General features: G+C 36.9%; 1 protein-coding gene across 1 annotated transcript in view; it reads left to right on the plus strand.

The window, feature by feature from the left end:
- The first annotated feature begins 1,135 nt into the window (after positions 1–1,135).
- Positions 1,136–19,863, plus strand: part of ZZZ3 (zinc finger ZZ-type containing 3) — a 63,033-nt gene continuing 44,305 nt past the window's right edge. The window contains exon 1 of the mRNA XM_042781746.1: positions 1,136–2,637. Coding sequence (XP_042637680.1) covers positions 1,136–2,637 — 1,502 coding nt within the window. The remainder of the gene's footprint in view (positions 2,638–19,863) is intronic.

The following is a 19,863-nucleotide window of genomic DNA, read 5'->3' on the forward strand; positions in this document are numbered from 1 at the left end:
GGAGCAGAGAAATAAAGCCTTGAAATGTTAATAGTTCCTTTATTCTGTTTGATGGGAGAGACCTTTGGAAAATACCACTAAACTACTCAAAGAGGAGTTTATTCAAATGAATCAGTTAGGTCACTTTTCAATTTCCTTGCCATTTTTGCTTTAGAAACACCAAGCATCCACATCAGAAAACCTACTCATTTCCTAAACCACTCATTAAAACAACGTAATACATACATATGTAGAAATTCCAAGAAGGAAAGGGTAGGGTTAATGTGTCCTGATTTCTTAAATATAAATATTTGCTTAAGAGGCTTCTTTCCCATTTTCTTCTATTCTTTTTAGAATAGTTTCTTTTTACTTTCTAATTTATGGCTTCACTTCTAGTGAATAGGGAGGCTTGGCTTTGCTCTGTTTTGTTTGTTAATGCAAACTAGGATCCATCTACTAAGTTAAAAAAAATTCCACTGCAGCAAACAAACATTTTTTGAGTTTGTCATGGAAGGATTTTACTTTAAACTCTTTTTAGTAAGAGGTAAATTAAAAAACAAAGTCTACCTCTCTACCTCCCAGGAATGTTTTGGGAGAAAATGAAAATGAGTTGGACAGTCTCTGTAATGTAGTGCTATATGAAATCAAGATTATTGTAATAACCAAGATGTAATCTCATCTTTGAGATAGGTCTTTCCTGGGCACTCTGTGCTTACATATCTGAGAGTCAGATACACAGCAAGGCATGTTGAGTATGATCTCTACAGCCTTGCCACTTACTGGCTGTGGATCTTAGATTATGTAAACTATCTAGGTCTCAATTTCCTCTTTTTAAAGTAGGGATAATAATAGCACTTATTTGAGTTGTGAGACTGAAATGAGTTAATGTATGTAAAGCACATAGAATTGTTCCTAGAACATACTAAGTGTCATATAAGTGTTAGTTATTATTAATATCATTATTGGAAATGTTAGTAAAAGAAATTATATCATGTAATTTATTAATACTGGCTTTACTTGGATTAAAAAGTTAATAGCTTTATACTTTTGTTTTAGGTATATTAACTATTACCTTTTTCTCATTATTTTGTTTACATTTTTGAAGGTTTCCCAATGAGTGGATCATGATGACCGTATTGTAGGGACTTGCCATAGTATGGCTGCTTCCCGATCTACTCGTGTTACAAGATCAACAGTGGGGTTAAACGGCTTGGATGAATCTTTTTGTGGTAGAACTTTAAGAAATCGTAGCATTGCTCACCCTGAAGAAATCTCTTCTCATTCTCAAGTACGATCAAGATCACCAAAGAAGAGACCAGAGCCTGTGCAAATCCAGAAAGGAAATAATAATGGAAGAACCACTGATTTAAAACAGCAAAGTGCTCGAGAATCATGGGTAAGCCCTAGGAAAAGAGGACTTTCTTCTTCAGAAAAGGATAACATAGAAAGGCAGGCTGTAGAAAATTGTGAGCGAAGGCAAACAGAACCTGTTTCTCCAGTTTTAAAAAGAATTAAGCGTTGTCTTAGATCTGAAGCACCAAACAGTTCAGAAGAAGATTCACCTATAAAACCAGACAAGGAGTCAGTAGAACAGAGGAGCACAGTAGTGGACAATGATGCAGATTTTCAAGGGACTAAAAGAGCTTGTCGATGTCTTATACTGGATGATTGTGAGAAAAGGGAAGTTAAAAAGGTGAATGTCAGTGAGGAAGGGCCACTTAAATCTGCAGTAGTTGAAGAAATCACAGGCTATTTGGCTGTCAATGGTGTTGATGACAGTGATTCAGCTGTTATAAACTATGATGACTGTCAGCCTGATGGGAACACTAAGCAAAACAGCACTGGTTCCTATGTGTTGAAGGAAAAATCAGTAGCTGAAAATGGGGATTCGGATACCCAAACTTCAGTGTTCCTTGATAGGAAGGACGACAGTTATATAGACCATAACGTGCCTTGCACAAATTCAGAAGTGCAGGTCAAGTTGGAGGACCACAAAATAGTAACTGCCTGCCTGCCTGCGGAACATGTTAATCAGCTGACTACTGAGCCAGCTACAGGGTCTTTCTCTGAAGTTCAGTCGTCTTTAAGGGATTCTGAGGAGGAAGTAGATGTGGTAGGAGATAGCAGTGCCTCAAAAGAGCGGTGTAATGAAAACACCAATAACGTCCTGGACACAAGTCTTGAGAGTATGCCAGTCTCTGGAGAACCAGAACCATCTTCTGTTCTAGACTGTGTTTCAGCTCAAATGATGTCTTTATCAGAACCTCAAGAACATCGCTATACTCTGAGAGCTTCACCACGAAGGGCAGCGCCTGCCAGAGGTAGTCCCAGTAAAAACAGTTCTCCTTGCAGAGAAAATGGACAATTTGAGGAGAACAATCTTAGTCCCAGTGAAACAAATGCAGCTGTTAGTGATAATATAAGTGAGTCTCATGCAAATCCTGTTGAAATTTCCCACAATGAGAAAGGGATATGTTGTGACTCTGAAAATTATGGAAGTGAAGGACTAAGTAAGTCATCCTCAGACGCAAGACTCAATATTGGACATTTGACGTCTGCCAAAGAGAGTGCCAATCAGCACATTACAGAAGAGGAAGATGATGATCCTGATGTTTATTACTTTGAATCAGATCATGTGGCACTGAAACACAACAAAGAGTATGTGTAAATATGGTAACCATGAATTTCTGCTTTGTTTATTACTCCCCAAGTTTTCTGTATCTATTCATAAATACTTACAGCATTTTTATTACAGCTAAAATTAAGACTTTAGTTAAAATTTTAACATGATTTTCCCAACTCTGAACAAAACCAACTTCTGAAAAAGAAACACTTTAAAACTCCACTTTATTTATTTCTGTATAGCAATATGGTTTTTCTAGTCCTGACATTTCACATGTCTTAATTAGAATAGAAATGACATGTGGAACCATAATTAATGGTATTTTTATTTTTAAATAAGTTTTATAGAAACCTACTATTAGCTTAGTTACTTATATTTATTTCCCAGTTAAAATTGGTATTTAAAAAATGTGCTTTATACATTATCTTTGACTTTTGTGACTTTTACTTAGAGAAGTAGATACTATTAATGCTATGACAGTTGGTTGTGTGTTATAATTAGCATATTAGCAATAGTTAGTCTGCTGTATAGTTTTCATAAAGCATTTGACACAGCTTTTCCTGTTACTGAATACAAGGGGAGACTTAAAATACTGTCAGTTCTCAATCATTGCCTTAAAGGCACTTTAAATAAAGGAAAATAAAAACCATTTTCATGGTTTTGTTTAGATTTCCTTTAAAATGTTCTGGGCAGTGACACAAATGAATTGGAGCTAACTGTGGAGCTCACTAATGCTGGAAGGAACTGTAACAAATAACGCACATTATAAATATCATGATCAGCAGCAATAAAATACAGACTTACATAGATGATCACCTGTATTACTCCTACAAAGTAGGCTTTTAAATTTATATCATAATCAGGTTATATAAGCTGCATAAAAATGCTCTGAATTGAGAGAACTTTATATTGTTTTTGTTGGGACTACTGACAGATCTTGGTATGTATCAGATCAGTATATTAAATCCTGTTTGTGGAACATAATACTCTTTTTGCCATGCATTACACGTAACTCAGATTTATATATGGTAATAAGGTGGTGGTCTTTTAGCAAAGGTCTGTGTCTGAAATGTTCCTTTGTTTTCTCCTTTTTAAATAGTATTTCAGTCTTGGGTTTAATAGGTCATTTTATCTGGACATTTTATAATTGGCATCTATAAAAAAATGTTAGCCTTTTTCAGGTAGTATTTGAAATGTTTGATTGAAATCTAGTTTGAGATATCAGAACAACTCTTAGATGAAGATTTTTAAAGCAGAAATAACTCCTTTACTAACATCAATATATAATAATTTTTTAAAGTAGAGTTAATCATCTACAGGCTTAACGAAGCAAAACATAAGTCTTGAGGAAATTCCTAAAACTTAAGAAATGTGAATTTTTACAAAATAGTCTATTCTTTTCTTTGCTTTTTATTATTTTTAAAAAATACTCTCATAAAACTTGGCTTGTTATTGTTATTTATGGAAAATATCATTCTAGTAATTCATTATAGGCTCCTTTTTTGTGAGTGCTCTCCTGTTGTTGATTCTGAAAGGAAGATACTTGAATATTGCAATTATCTAACATTTAAAGGTTGATGTTCCCTTTGGGGATGAGAGCAATACAGTTTCATGAGTTGCTTAGGATATATGGAATCCTTGAGAATTTGAATGTTATTTACTTTGTTTGGACAGTAATCTTAAATTATTGGGGGAACTTTGGGCAAAATAAATCATTTGTCCTCACTTTTTTGCCTTGCTCCTAATATTTTTTTTAAAATATATTTTATTGAAATGTAATTTATGTTCAGTGAAATACACAAAACTAAAAAAGTGACATAGGTCAATGCTCCCCCCCACACACACTGTTCCCTCCCCTCTTATTCCACCCTGGCAACCAACAAAGAAAATTTCCTTCTGTATGTAAACCTTTCCTTGACTTTTTACAATAATGAACTAATACTATATTTGTCCTTTTGTGATTGATACACTCAGCATGTCTTCCAAGTTCATCCATGTTATGTAGTGATTTGCAGATTCTGCATTATTCTTTTTGTGTTGCACAGCATTTCATTTTGTGTATGTACCATAGTTTGGTTATCCATTCTTCTGTTGATGGGCATCTAGATTGTTTCCATCTTTTTGGTATTGTAGATAGTGCTGCAATGAACATTGTGTGCATGTATCTGTTCTTGTTGTGGCTTTCACTTCTTTAGGATATATACCTAGTAATGGGATGGCTGGGTCATGATATTTCTAATTCCAGCTTTTTAAGGAATTGACATACTGTTTTCTACAGTGGTTGTATCATTTGACAGTCTCACCAGCACTGTGTGAGAGTCCCAGTCTTTCCACATCCTCACCAGCATTTGTTATTTTCTGTTTTGTTGAACTTAGCCATTAGTGCTGGGGTGAGGTAGTATCTCATTGTTGTTTTGATTTGCATCTCTCTGATGGCTAATGATTGTGAGCATTTCTTCATGTATTTGCTGGCCACCTGAATATCCTGCTTGGTGTAGTGTCTGTTCATGTCTGCTGCCCATTTTTTAATTGGATTATTAATCTTTTTGCTGTTGAGGTGTTGGTGTTTTCTGTAAATTTTAGATATAAGTCCCTTGTCAGATAGGTAATTATCGACAAGTATGAATTTGTTGCTATCATTTTGTTATGTGCTTTTTCATGATGTTTTTTATTTCTGTGTTCCACATAATTTTCTGGGCTGAGCTCATTTTGTTTATGTGTTGTCACTTCCTTTGTTGCTGTTGTTTTTTTTTTGTTGTTGTTGTTATGTGCCATCGAGTCAGACCTGACTCATAGTGCTTGGGTTTCCGAGGCAGTATCACTATGGAAGTAGATTGCCCAAACTTCCTTCTTTGGAGTGGCTGGTGGATTTGAACCACCAGCCTTCTGGTTAGCAGTCAAGTGCCTTAGGCATTATGCCACCAGAGCTCCTGCTCTTGTTTTGTTGTTGTTGTTGTTAAGTGCCGTCGAGTCGTTTCCGACTCATAGCGACCCCATGCACAGCAGAACAAAACACTGCCCAATCCCGCGCCAGCCCCACAATCCCTGCTATACTTGAGCCCATCATCGCAGCCACCGTATCAATCTATCTCGTTGAAGGCCTCCCCCTCTTCCGTCGACCCTCCACCCTACCAAGCATGACATCCTTCTCCAGGGAGTGGTCCCTTCTTACAACATGACCAAAATAGGTGAGACGAAGTCTGGCCATTCTTGCTTCCAAGGAGCATTCTGGCTGCACTTCCTCCAGGACAGATCTGTTAGTTCTTTTAGCAGTCCATGGTACTTTCAGCATTCTCCGCCAGCACCACAACTCAGAAGCATCAACTCTTCTTCAGTCTTCCTTATTCATTGTCCAGCTCTCACATGCATACCAGGCGATTGGAAATATCATGGCTTATGTCAGGCGCACCTTAGTCCTCAAGGAGATATCCTTGCTCCTCAGCACTTGAAACAGTTCCTTCGCAGTTGACTTTCCCAATGCTACACGTTGCCTAATGTCCTGACTGCTGCTTCCGTTGGCATCGAGCTCTTGTTTTAGTATTTGCTAAATATTTGTGCTTGTCTTTTTTATTTTGATGTGAAGGTTTATAATTTTTCTTTGAGGTTACCCTGTGATTTATAATTTTCTTCCCAAGTTTAGAACAGTCTGTTTTATTTTGTGGTTGTCTTGACTTCCCTACCATTTAGAAATTCTATAACTACACAATTTTTTCCCTCTTTTTGGTTTGTAATTGTCCTCATTTGTCTATTGATGTTTCTGGTTCCCTGTTTACAAACTTGTAGGCTTATTTACTTTGGATACTTCCATAACTGGATTGATCTCTGGGTTATGTCACCATGTGTGTTAATGGACAGTTGTTGTTTGCTATTGTTGGTTCTCTGTCCAAAGGACTTCCTTTAGTATCTCTTGTAAGGTTGGTCTGGTTTTAACATGTCGTTGTTGTTGTTGTTATGTGCCGTCGAGTCGGCCCCGACTCATAGCGACCCCTCCTTGGGTTTCCAAGGCAGTATCACTACGGAAGTAGGATTGCCCAACCTTCCTTCCGAGGAGTGGCTGGTGGTTTTAACATATTTCCTTAATTTTTACTTGTCTGGAAATGTCCTAATTTTACCATCATATTTGAGGGACAGTTTTGCTGGGTATAGAATTCTTGGTTGGAAATTTTTCTCTTTCAGGGTTTTATATATACCATTCCATTGTCTTCTTGCCTGCATGGTTTCTGCTGAGAAATCTGACCTTAGTCTTATTGGTTGCCCCTGTAGGTAACTTTTTCTTTTTCCAGTGATGCTTTCAGGATTCTTCGTTTGTCTTTGGTTTTGATAAGTTTGATGATGATATGTCATGATGGTTTTCTTTTGGGGTCTGCCCTGTTTGGAGTTCATTGGACTTCTTGTATGGATATATTCACATCTTTCATCATACCAGGAAAATTCTTTTCCAACAAACATTTGACAATTTTTTTGTAGTTTTATTTGTCTCTTCCTGTTGTGGAATTCCGTTTAAACCAAAAAACAACAACAACAAAAAAAAAACACACACTGCCGTAGAGTCATATCTGACTCATAGTGACCCCTCCTTGGGTCTGAGGTGGTAACGCTACGGAAGTAGATTGCCCAACCTTCTTTCTGAGGAGTGGCTGGTGGATTTGAACTGCCAGCCTCCTGGTTAGCAGTCAAATGCCTTAGGGACTATGCTACCAGAGCGCCTGGAATTCCAATTATACGTAGGTTATTCCTTTTTGATGGTGTCCCACATGAACCTTAGGCTTTGTTCCTTTTGTTTTGATCTTTTTTGTGATTGATCCCTTTCCAGAGAAGTAGTGAGGTATTTGTCTTCAGTCTCACTAATTCTGTCTTCCATTAATTGAATTCTGCTCCTTTGCCCATTCAGTGTATTATCTATTTCTGACAATCAGTATTAACCTTCCAAATTTCTATCTGTAGATTTTGTATCATTTCTAATTTTTTATTTTGTTCTTGTATTGTCTTTCAAAATTGTTCTAGGGTTTTCTCCAATTTTGTCAATATTTTCCTTGATCTGTCTCTCAATATGTTAAAGGTACCTAAATATAATTCTTTTGAATTCCTTATCAGGGAGTTCCAATGCTTCTGCTTCCTCACGGATGTGTTTTGGGTCCGTATCCTGGTCCCTTGTTTCTCCTAGTTTATCTTGCTTCTTTGTGTGGACTGTGATGCTCTGTTGTCTTTGAGGCATTGTGATGTTTTTGTATTTATATTTAATTGGTGATTGTATGTTGGAGTGACTTGCCCACGATTTTTGTTTTCTTTGGATGTTATCTATGTAAGCAGGCTACTGTGCTCCTCTATTCGCTAGTTGGCAGCACTTACACACCTACCACCTGTCTTCTTTCCCATTGTCAGCCTCCCATTTGCCCCTGCCATCCTTGGCAAACAGAGTCCATTCTTAGGTCCTGTTTTCATTCAAGTTTTTCCATTAGTTGGTGCCTAATCTACCTCTTTTTACTTCCTTTCAAAGCTCAGGGCTCCAAATTTTTTTTCTGTATCTCTGTCAATTGGTTTCTCTTTTCTTTGTTGAAGAGGGTCTGTGTAGCTTGTCTCCCTATTCCATCATCCTACTGGAAGTCACTCCTGATCTTTTGAAGATAGCACTTTTTGATGCTTTTTTTTTTTTTAATTTTTTAACATTCTGTTTCTGACTGATTGTTTTTGTACCTCCAAAGGAAACAAATTGAGAGAAGTGAGATGGAGGAGCATCTCGATGAACAACTTGATGAATTTAAGGGAGAGGGTGTTTGATTATGGTGTTACATATAATTTCTTTTGTGCAAAGTTCCTCTCTTCTCCTTGGACCCTTTTTCCTAACCTTTTGTCTGGAGCCAATAAATGGATGGATATAATGTTGGTTCTTGATATCCAAGTTGTCATAGTAAAAAATAGCCTCACAATACCTGCCTTGTGCTTTCAGAGTTCAAGTAATCTGGCAGTTTGAAAATGTTCGTTATCCTCCTATACACACACACAACAGCTCTGGTGGCATAGTGGATAAGCATTTGGGTGTTGACCAGAAGGTCAACAGTTCAAACCCACCAGTGGCTTCATGGGTGAAAGATGGGGCAGTCACCTTCTGTAAAGATTTATAGCCTTGGAAACCCAATGGGAGTCACTGTGAGTGGGAATCAACTCAATGGCAGTGAGTTTTGTTTTTCGTTTTGGTATATACACACGTACATATACAACCCATCCAGTATTTTTTCTCTTATTCTCCCTGTGCTGGAAAGGTTATCCATTTAATTATTTGCCATTAGAAACTGAGGTCTGGGTGTTTTACAGCCTAAAAATGAATATGCCCATAATAGGGGATGAGTACTTCCTGATAGCCAGTTCAAAAACAGAATATTAATAGAAAATACTGAGCAAGGCAAAGATCTTTATCCAGAGTCAGGAGGATATAGCTTTGAATACCAACATAGTATATTTCAGTGTGTGGATGGATTTATTTGAGTTTAAATTTTCCTCTCAGTTAACATTGAATATTTAATAAGCATCTTTCTGTCCTAGTAGTCAGCCTTTAATTTATCCATCTTTTTTGCAGGGATATCATATGTAAGGCCATCTAATTACTTGTAAATGTTTGAGAAGATACTGTGAGTAGGGTCATCTGCAGATATTCTGGGTACTTTTTTGCCTGTTTAGATACCATTCCTCTGTTTTAGTACTTATATTCACAGTATGTTTCATATAATTTTTCCAAAAGGTGAATCCTACTGTGAGCAAAGCACTACAGAGTACTTTTTTTTAAGCAAGATTCAGCTATGAATTATTTTACTAGAAATGTTCTCTCAGAGATCACAGGTCAGAGATTGTTCTGGTTACTTAGTGCTGCTCTGACAGAAATATACCACCAATGGGATGACTTGAACAAACAGGAGTTTATTCTCTTGCAGTTTGGAGACTTTAAGTCCGAGTTCAAAGTGTCAGCCTCTAGGTCCTGGGTGAAAGCCCCTCAACCTTGGGCTTCAACTCTGCCTCCTGTTCTCAGCCCACTGAAGCTGGAGGCTTTTCTTCACTTAATTGCTGGCTGCTGAGGCTGACAAACCCAAGGTCAACAAGTAATAAGGTATAGTCTTATGTTACCAAACCACACGGCAGGCCATTAATTCAAATCCATTGAAAGTCCCAAGGTCAGCAGAGCATGGCAGGCTGCTGAACGACAACATGGCTACATGCAGGGTTCAAGCGTGCCATAAGTTAGAGATCTTTTCCAAAGCTGCTGCTTATATACAGGAAGCAGACCGCATCGCTAAAGCAGCTACTCAGCTGTCTTGTGGTAAATCCCACCATGGATTTGATTGCCAGTCTCATCCTGGGGAACAACTACCACCAGCTGTCAGCCACTCAACCAGGCCCAGCCAGGTTGACACACAACCTTAACTGCCACAGAGATGAAAACAAAAAACTTTTTCACAGTTTCCTGATCTTCAAGGTTGATGTATTTTGTTAACATAGGTAATGACTCTGTTGCCAAAAATTGCTGGTGACTTGAGATCAGGTATGTAACTATTGATTACCCTTTCTGTTTTGGAATTAACCTTTTGCTGTTTATTTTGCATCAGAAGCACTGAAACTGATCTCTTAAATTTTGAATTTCTGGCTCTAGGAAGAGTAGGCATGTAAGATTTCAGATTCAGGACTTTAATGTTCGAGTTTTGCTTCCAAACTAAGCCTAATCACTGGAAAATAAATCTTCAAATGAAAATGTGGTTTGGCTCAGCTGAATTTGCATTCTCATTGTGCAAGAATGCATAAATAAATTAATATTTATAGGGCCTTGGATAGATAGCTTCATTTAAGGATCTTTTATGTTAATTGTAAGTTTTAATGGACAGTGGGTGAAAAGTTAGATTTAGGCTTTCTAGATTCTTGATGTTAATGTTAATGTTCCTACCGATAATAAAACTAAATAATGAAAGTTATTGCTCACTAAGAGTATTGCTTAGGTAGTCTAAGGTGCTATATTAAAGAGTAATTATAAGAATTTTGGCTTTAAACTTGATTCTCTAAAATGTTAGATATTATTAAATAATTACATATCCTTCTGTTTTATCATGTTTATTTAACAGTTGTGAATCATTTGATGTTTTCATCACTTTCAGAAGGTGTGTAGAGAAAAGCCTATCAGTGCTTATAGATTCGCTTCCTGAGAAACTGCTACTGTTGTTAAAAGTAATTTCTTGTGAGGGACAGGAAAAGCCCCAGGGCTTGGGATGTGTTTTGCATTTTAGAAAGCACTAAAGGAAACACCTTGTTCTGGATAAGATAATTTTGTATTTTATATCAAAACAACCAACCAGCAAAAAAAAAAAAAAAAACAAACACACAACACTGCCTTGGAGTTAATTCCAACTCCTAAGGATTCTACAGGGCAGAATAGGAGCTCTGGTAGTATAGTGCCTAAGGCACTTGACTGCTAACCATAAGGCTGGTGGTTCAAACCCACCAACCACTCCTCGAAAGGAAGGTGGGACAATCTACTTCCATAAGGATACTGCCTCGGAAGGGGTCGCTATGAGTCAGGTAGAATAGAACTGCCCCAAGGCTGTAATTCTTTACAGAAGCAGATTCCAACATCTTTTCTCCTGTGGAGCAGAGCACCTGATGGGTTCACACTGCCAACGTTTTGGTTCACAGCTTAGCTCTTTAACCACCACACCTCCAGGGTTCCTTTTACATTTTATGTTTTTTTTAAAAAAAAAACACGTTGTCAAGTCGGTTCTGACTCACAGTGACCCCTCCTCTGTTTCTGAGGTATCTCTTCAGGAGTAGATTGCCCAGTCTTCCTTCTGAGGAGTGGCTGGTGGTTTTGAACCACTCGCCTTCTGGTTAGCAGTCAAATGCTTTATAGATAGAACTTCATAATTTACAAAACAGTTTCTTAGGGTTTTTCAAAACAACTCAGAAGTTGACAGGATAGGTGATTTTATACAGCCCTGATTTCCTAACTCATAAGGTTTTTACATTATTTAATGTATCATGAATTACTGGTAGAAATAGGATCAGAACTTCTGTCTTTTAATACCTAGTCTAGAGGTCTTTGAACTACACTTAGTTACCTCATCCAATATGGATTTTTGGGCTCCTGCCTCAAGAACCCTCAAGAAGCAGAATCTTGGGTACTCAGTTTTCAAGAATTTTGTAGCCTGAGTTTAAGCTTTGTAATTATAGGCTTGATTATCTGATATCACCTATCACAAAATCAACATGATCGGTAAGTAACCTGTTTTATTTATTAAAATGAAATTCTTTTGTGTTCATTGTTTTAAAGAACATCGTGTTAGTGTGTTTGAAGAAAACGGCCATTGTCACACTGGGGAAATTTAAAAAAACCACAGTTGTAGCTTGACTTCAAATAGCGTATTTAGATCTTTTGAAAGAACACTGGTTTGGAGGTTTTAGAATGCTTTTCAGTATGTTAAAGTCAGGTTGCTTGGGAAAACTCATGCTTACTGTACCTTCTCAGCTCATTGGAAAAGACTGTATAATAGTAGCTAGATTGACCCTGGTAGTTTGGCACAAAGGTTAACTAGAGGAGGGGGTAACTGCCATAAAAAATTTCTGGTTATAAATGCAGTAATCAGAACGAACATTTAGTGTATTAATTTTTTTTTTCCTCTGCTGTAATCCAAATATATTTGTACACAAATATAATTTAACCTTTGCTTTTTGATTGTTATATCTTTGCTTACAGAGATTATGTAGATACTTCTCTGGCATCACTGTGTAGGTCTGTTTTCTCTTACATTAAGTGATTGCGAGCCACTCTGCTTTCTGTGTTATAATTTGGTGGCTTTTCTAAGTTCTATGGCTTTTTTTTTTTTTTTAATATTTCATTGTGTTTCTGGTGAAAATGTACCCAGAAAAATAGGTTTCTATTTAACAATTTCCATGCTTATTTTTCAGTGACATAGCTTATATTTTTCACACAGTGAAAAATTTGATATTTTCAGTGTTTGCTTCTCTGCCCCCTACCCTCCCAAATTTTGTCCCTGGTCAGAACAGTTGGTAGTGGTAGCTGGGCACTATCTAGTTCTTCTGGTCTCAGGATACATGAGGTCATGGAGCATGTGGGGTATTAGTCCTGTAGAGTAGTTTCTTCTTTGAGTCTTTGATTTTTTTCTTTCTCTTTTTGCTTCAGATGAGTAGAGGCCATTTGTTGTGTCTTAGATTGCCAGTTCTGTGGCTTCTTATAATTTTCTTCAGATAACCCAGCCTTCCCATCTACTTTAGTTCCTTTAGTTTTAATTTAATTTGGAAGTCATGATAACCAAGCTTGTCAGAACTACGTTTCATGAGTCTTGAATGATACACTAGGGGAATTTCTCTTTGTACGAGTACTTAAGCATCAGTGAGTGGGATGTTGGTTGTGATTGTGTGTTTTCTTGTTTGTTTGTTTCTTGGTTTGGGGCTGTGTTTCAAGTAAGTTAACATATATCTAAATGCTGTATAGATGAGTTGTTTTCTTTATAAATTGTAGTAAGACTCATTAGTAATAAAGCCCATCTATAACAGTTGTCATTTATCTAGTATTTTTAGGCTAATAAAGGTTAATCCTTATTTGAAGGAACTTTATGTCAGTAAATCTTATAGTAGACTCAAAATAGTAGACTAAGCAGAATATACCTGTGGTGATTCATTTCATCAGATATTGTTGCTGTTATTAGGTGCCGTTGACTCAGTGCCAACTCATAGCAACCCCATGTACAACACAATGAAACACTGCCTGGTTTTGCACCATCCTCACATCCTTGCTGTGCTTGAGCCCATCATTGAAGCCAGTATGTCAGTTCATCTCTTTGAGGGTCTTCCCCTTTTTTACTGACCCTCCACTTTACCAAGCATGATATCCTTCTGCAGGGACTGGTCCCTTCTGACAGCATGACCAAAGTAGGTGAGATGAAGTGTGGCTGTTCTTGCTTCTAAAGAGCATTCCAGCTGTATTTCTCCCAGGACAGATTTGTTATTTGGCAGTCCATGTATTTTCAGTGTTCTTCAACAACACCACAATTCAAAGGCATCAACACTTCTTCAGTCTTCCTTATTCATTGTCCAGCTTTTTACATGCATATGAGGCAATTGAAAATACCATGGCTTGGGTTAGGTGTGCACCTCAGTCTTCAAAATGACATCTTTGCTCTTTAACCCTGATAATAAAATGGACAGATCTGTCTTCAGACCTTATTACTTTTTTGTTTCCTTATTGTTTTTTGTTTCATTCTTCAGTGTGGTCTGTTTCCCTGTATTTCTTTCTTTTACATTATTATGGGAAGCTGTTTCTGTCTCCTTGATCTCTGATTTTAACATAGGGAATATTTGAAAGTGGCCAGAAAGGATTTAGTAATTTTTTCAGGGCCTTCTCAGTAGACTGACTTCTCTATGGTATGTTATGATTTAATTTCCACACTTCTAGTAATTTTGATCGCATGGTGGACATATTAAACACGTTCCTTAGCGTTTGGATTTTTGATGGCTTTTTTTTAAAAAAACGAAATTGGGACTTTTTTCTATAGGCTATTAATTTCCTTGGAGATCAGCTTTATCCTCTTCAGATTTGTGCTTTTAAGCTTTGCTGGGAGCTCTGGTAGCATAGTACCTGAAGCACTTGACTGCTAACCAGAGGCTGGCAGTTCAAACCCACCAGCTACTCCTCGAAAGGAAGGTTGGGCAATCTACTTCCGTGGTGATACTTGGAAATCCAAGGGGGGCGTCGTTATGAGTTGGGTCTGACTCGATGGCACATAACAGCAACAACAAGGGAAGTCCAGAGTGACTTATATTCTAGGTGTGATTTGGGATAGCCTTTCTGGTGTCTTTACTGAATACTCTGGGTATTAAAAGATGTCTGTACTCCAGCTGATTAAAGTCTGAGTAACCCCACTCTTGTTAGGGCACTGGTAGGTGGTTGTTCTGTGTATACGTCATTGGTATTTTTTTTTGTCGTCGTTGTTGTTATTGAATCCCATAGAGTCTAATGTTACACATATACAGTTAGGTATTTAAGCAAAGACTTAAGGGGACCTACCTCTGTGCAGATTTCTGGAGTCCTTTATCTATGTTGCTTCTTCTTTGGTGCTATGTCCCACAAAGTCTGTATGCCTCAATTTCCCCAAACTCTCTTTTATGTTTCTCTGCTCAGCAAGACTCTCCCTCTACCACAGTACCAATAATACCTCCATGTAGAAAGCCAGGTGATCATAAGACTCACCTCATTTGTTAGCTCTCTATTATGGATCACAGTCCTGTGTTGCCTAATGTCCAGAGCCTGAAGCGTCGTTGTTACTATGTGTTTTCCACTTTTCTAGTTGTGTGTGACAGGAATATCATTCAATGTCAGTTATTCTCTCATGACTGGAAATGGTAGTCTCATTTAATATAAATTAGGTATGTTTCTGTCTTGTGATACGCATCTCTAGTCTGTAGTTTGATCATTTGGAAATTGTATTTTGTTGATACTCCTGTGACAATGAGAACTAGCTATTTATACTTAAACCTTAAAAATTGGTTTAAGGAAAAAAAGTAAGCAACTTTCTGTTACGAAGTTTAAATCAAAGAAATGGGAATGATAGGGGTTTTAATTGAAGAATAGAGGTAAAAGAGACTTGAAATTGTTTTAGTTATGTTGATGAGGTATTGATATGGTTGGGGCAGAATAAAAATTGGATTACTGGTTCAGAGAAAGTTCATGAGGATGGGTAAAAGAGAAAATGACACACAAGAAGATTTAAAAATGTTTACTAGATTTGAAGTACTAACACTCCTAAGGAGGAATGCATCTGGATTTTAATTAGCTATTTTTCTTAGATTGTTAAGGCTTATTTGGCTGGACCAAGTTTGCTGTATAATAATTTCAGACACTCATAGTGAATAGTGCTTACAAAATTAAATGTATTTTGCAGGAATTTATTTTCCTTGGTACTGTAATTTTTACCATTTATGTTATTTTAAGTCAGATTTTTATTCAACCTTTCTTTTCCTTTTTTCTTGTCCTAGAGTTTCCTCGCCCTTAATTTTCTGTGTGTTTACATCTTACTTTAAAATTCTCAAAGTAGAAGAGTATAAAGAGTATTTTGTTATGTTTAAACTTTCCCTTGAAGGGAAAGGATCATATTAATGGTTTATTGAGAGCTCTAGTGGTATAGCGCCTAAGGCATTTGACTGCTAACCAGAAGGCTGGTGGTATGAACCACCAGCCACTCCTTGGAAGGAAAGTTGGGCAATCTATTTCCGTAGAGAGAGCTCCTCAGAAACCCAAGGGAAAGGGTCGCTATGAGTCAGCTCCAACTGGATGACAGTGAGTTAATGGTTTATTGGCAATGACAGTAGTAAGAGAGATTGAAAAGATTACAGTCAAAACCTCATTTCTTAATATACATTTCAAAACACCTGTGTCTGTGAAGAGCCAAGTTAAATGAAACAAGTAATATTTCATGTCATGAGAGAATTTGTTTGGTATACCAATAGTAGCTAGATAATGTTTTTATTTTTAAAATGCTATCATTTAAATCTATAATCTGGTGTTTTATTAAAATTTAAGTTATTTACAAAGATAGGATCCATTGCTATTTTTAGCTAGCAGTATGATCCTGGGCAAATGTCTTTAAGTTTCCTCACCTGAAAAAGAAAAGGTGGCACTATTTGATTTCCCCAATTCTAAATAATGTATTATATACATGATTTTGAGTTATCTTCTTTCTCTACCCTTCTTTCTTTTGGTATTGCTCAGGCTTGAGTTACTAGCTTTCTTCTTTCTTTGCATGTTCTTTTTTTGGTGTTCTCACTCATATGATTTAAATTACCATCTATATACTGATGGATTTCCAATTGTCTTATTTCCAGCTCAGGTTTTTCTTGTGCTTCCTATCATTTACTAGCTATCTCCATCTGGGTGACACATGTTAAACTCGATGGAGCACATCTAAAATTGAGCTGCTTATTGCTTCCTCCATACCCCTCATATATTCAACACCGCCTTTTCCCTTACCCTGGAATGTCTTTCACTTGAGCAGTCTAGAAAAATGAGAGTAGTTTTCAACTCCTTTTACACTATACTTTCATTTCCCATCAGTCTTAATTGATTCATCTCCATTTCTTATTCTCAGTGCTAACCAAAAAACCAAACCAAACCCACGGCCATCGAGTCAATTCTGACTCATAGCAAAGCCCATTGGGTTTCCAAGGCGGTAACTTTGCGGAAGTAGGTTGCTCGTCTTCCTTCCACGGAAGGGTTTGAACCACCAACCTTCTGGTTAGCAGTCAAATGCCTTAGGCACCACACCACCAGAACTCCTTATTCTTACTGCTACTTTTAAAAAATCTAGGTCACTAACGTCTCTTGTTTGGATTACTGGAAATACTTCCTTAATTACTTTCTGTAATTAAGAATTGATGCTAGCGTACCACTTCCTCCATGGACTCCTATACATACTGTAGCTGTGGAGTAAATGTCCTTAAGATAAAATCAACTCTTTATAAAAAGAATTACTGCATGCTTTTAAAATATTTTCTTACACTGCCTCTCATTCTACATTCTAACTAGATTAAACCTTTAGTTCCTTGATGATTATGTTTTTTCACTCTAGGCCTTCTCATGCAAAGATAGACCAAAACCAAAAAGCCCACTAACATAAAATCAATTTTGACTCATTGCCACCCAAGGGACAGAGTAGAACTGCCTCATAGGGTTCCTGAGGCTGTAAATCTTTATAGGAGATCATCTCATCTTTCCCTTGCGTGGTAGCTGGTGGATTTGAACTGCTGACCTTTTGGTTAGCAGCTGAATGTTTTAACCAGTGTGCCACCAGAGCCCCTGCAAAGACAGAAGGCTATCTCAATTTAGAAATCATGTTCTCTGAGAAAGTTTGCGTACCCTCTCAAGACTGATTAGTTGCTACTTTGTGCTTTATCATAACTAATTAAAATTACTTATAAATATATACAGTAGACCTCAGGCTTTTTGAGAGGACCTTGTGTTTCATTGTAGTTCGTTAATGTGTACTCAGGGTATTCATAGTGCCTGACACATAGTAGCTATTGAAAAAATATATAAATAAACTTTATTGAATTTTAAATTTTGTATAAAGCAGTATTTAATGCTTTATTAGTAGATATGGTATTGGTACATTTTTCTTTACAACTTACTTTGTCTTCTGATTTTCAAAATAAAAAGTATTAATTTGTGTTCAGATATTTACTGTTACCAAGTACTTTGTGTGTTTCAGACTGTTTTATGCACTTACTATATCAGTGCATAAATTTTTAGAATAGCTGTATGAAATAGGTATTGTTATTGCCTTGCCTGCATTTTATAAAACTGGAAACTGCTATAATTTATATTTTTATAGATAAAAAATTATATAATGATTTCAGTTCTCTTTCTAATAAGCATTAGCAAGATGTTAGTCATTTTACAACTCAAACAAAATTTGAGAAATTTTTAGCCTTACCCTGCATTTCAAAATGTCATAGAAAAATTTAGCATGCATTTCTTGGTAGAAATTTTTTTTTAATCATTCATTTAAATGTTAAGGCTTAGAATTTATGGATTTAGCATTTGTGTTGAATTACTTTTTAAAAATAAATCCAGACTATACATTTTCATAACAAAAAATAAACCACCCAATCATTCACACTATTCACTATGGTCAGAAATAGGGAAAGGTTTTGAAGTCTTCATGTTTAATGATGGGTTGTCTGTACACATTAAGACCCAAACCAAACCCATTGGTGTCATATTGATTCTGACTCATGACAACCCTGAGTGTTACAGAGTAGAACTGTTCCATATAGTTTTCTTGGCTGTAGTCTTTACAGTACTAAGTTGCCAGGACTTTCTTCCTTGATGCTGCTTGGTGAGTTTGAACTGGCAACCTTTAAGTTAGTTGAGTCCAAACCATTTGCACCACCCAAAGGCCTCTGTACATATTACCAGAAAAACAAAAACCACTGTCGTCAAGTTGTAGCGACCCCTACTTGGATTTCCGAGGTGGTATCACTACAGAAGTAGCCCACCCTTCCTTCTGAGGAGTGGCTGGTGGGTTTGAAACACCAGTCTTTTGGTTAGCAGTCAAATGCCTTAGGCATTACACTACTAGACATTACTTTGTGACAAAATCATGTTTTTTACATGACTCTCAAAATATACATTCAGTTGTTAATACCAGACTTCAAAGAGAGGAAATTATTGTATTATAAAATAAGTTTTTAAATTTGACTTGATTAGAATGTCTTATATGGCTTCAAATAAATTTTTATAATCTAGAGTTTTGCAGTAGGTTTTAGAAAGCATGTTGTTATTGTTGTTAGGTGCCATCGAGTTGATCCCAACTCATAGTGACCCTGTGTACAACAGAACCAAACACTCCCTGGTCTTGTGCCATCCTCCCAATTGTTGCTATGCTTGAGCCAATCATCACAGCCACTGTGTCAGTCCATTTCGTTGAGATCTTCCACTTTTTTGCTGACCCTCCACTTTGTCAAGCATGATATCTTTCTCCAGGGACTGATCCCTCCTGAAAACCTGACCAAAGTACCAGAGATAAAGTCTAGCCTTTCTCGCTTCTAAGGAGCATTACAGCTGTACTTGCTCCAAGACAGATTTGTTCTTTTTCTAGCAATCTGGGGTCCATTCAGTATTCTTCACCAGCACCGCAACTCAGATGCATCAATTCTTCTGCGATCTTCTTTATTTATTATCTAGCTCTCTCACATGCATATGAAACTATTGAAAATACCATGTCTTGGGTCAGTTGCACCTTAGTCTTCAAAGTGATGTCTGCTTTTTAACACTGTAAGGAGGTCTTTTGCTGCAGATTTGCCCAATGCAGTATGTCGTCTGATTTCTTGACTACTGCTTTCCCAGGTGTTGATTGTGGATCCAAGTAAAACGAAATCCTTCACAGCTTCAGTCTTTTCTCCCTTTATCATGATGTTGCTTTTCATCGGTTCAGTTTTGAGGATTTTTGTTCTTTTTTGTTGAGGTGTAATCCATACTGAATTATGCATATGTGGATTAAAACAGAAGTCTCTGATTTTCATCAGTAAATGCTTCAAGTCTTCTTCACTTTAAGTGAGCAAGCATACAGATTAGTAAAACTTTGAGATTGTATTTATTAAATTGAAGAACTTGGAAGTGTTGTATTCTTGCCTGTTTGTGTGACTCTCCTATAATTGAAGATTTTCAATAGAGAATAGTACTCAGCTTTTTCTCTACCATTTTGAGTTCTGGT

The sequence above is a fragment of the Orycteropus afer genome, unplaced genomic scaffold (genome assembly GCF_000298275.1).
Source record: "Orycteropus afer afer isolate SDZICR_OR568_19922 unplaced genomic scaffold, OryAfe1.0 scaffold00164, whole genome shotgun sequence".
Lineage (NCBI taxonomy): Eukaryota > Metazoa > Chordata > Mammalia > Tubulidentata > Orycteropodidae > Orycteropus > Orycteropus afer.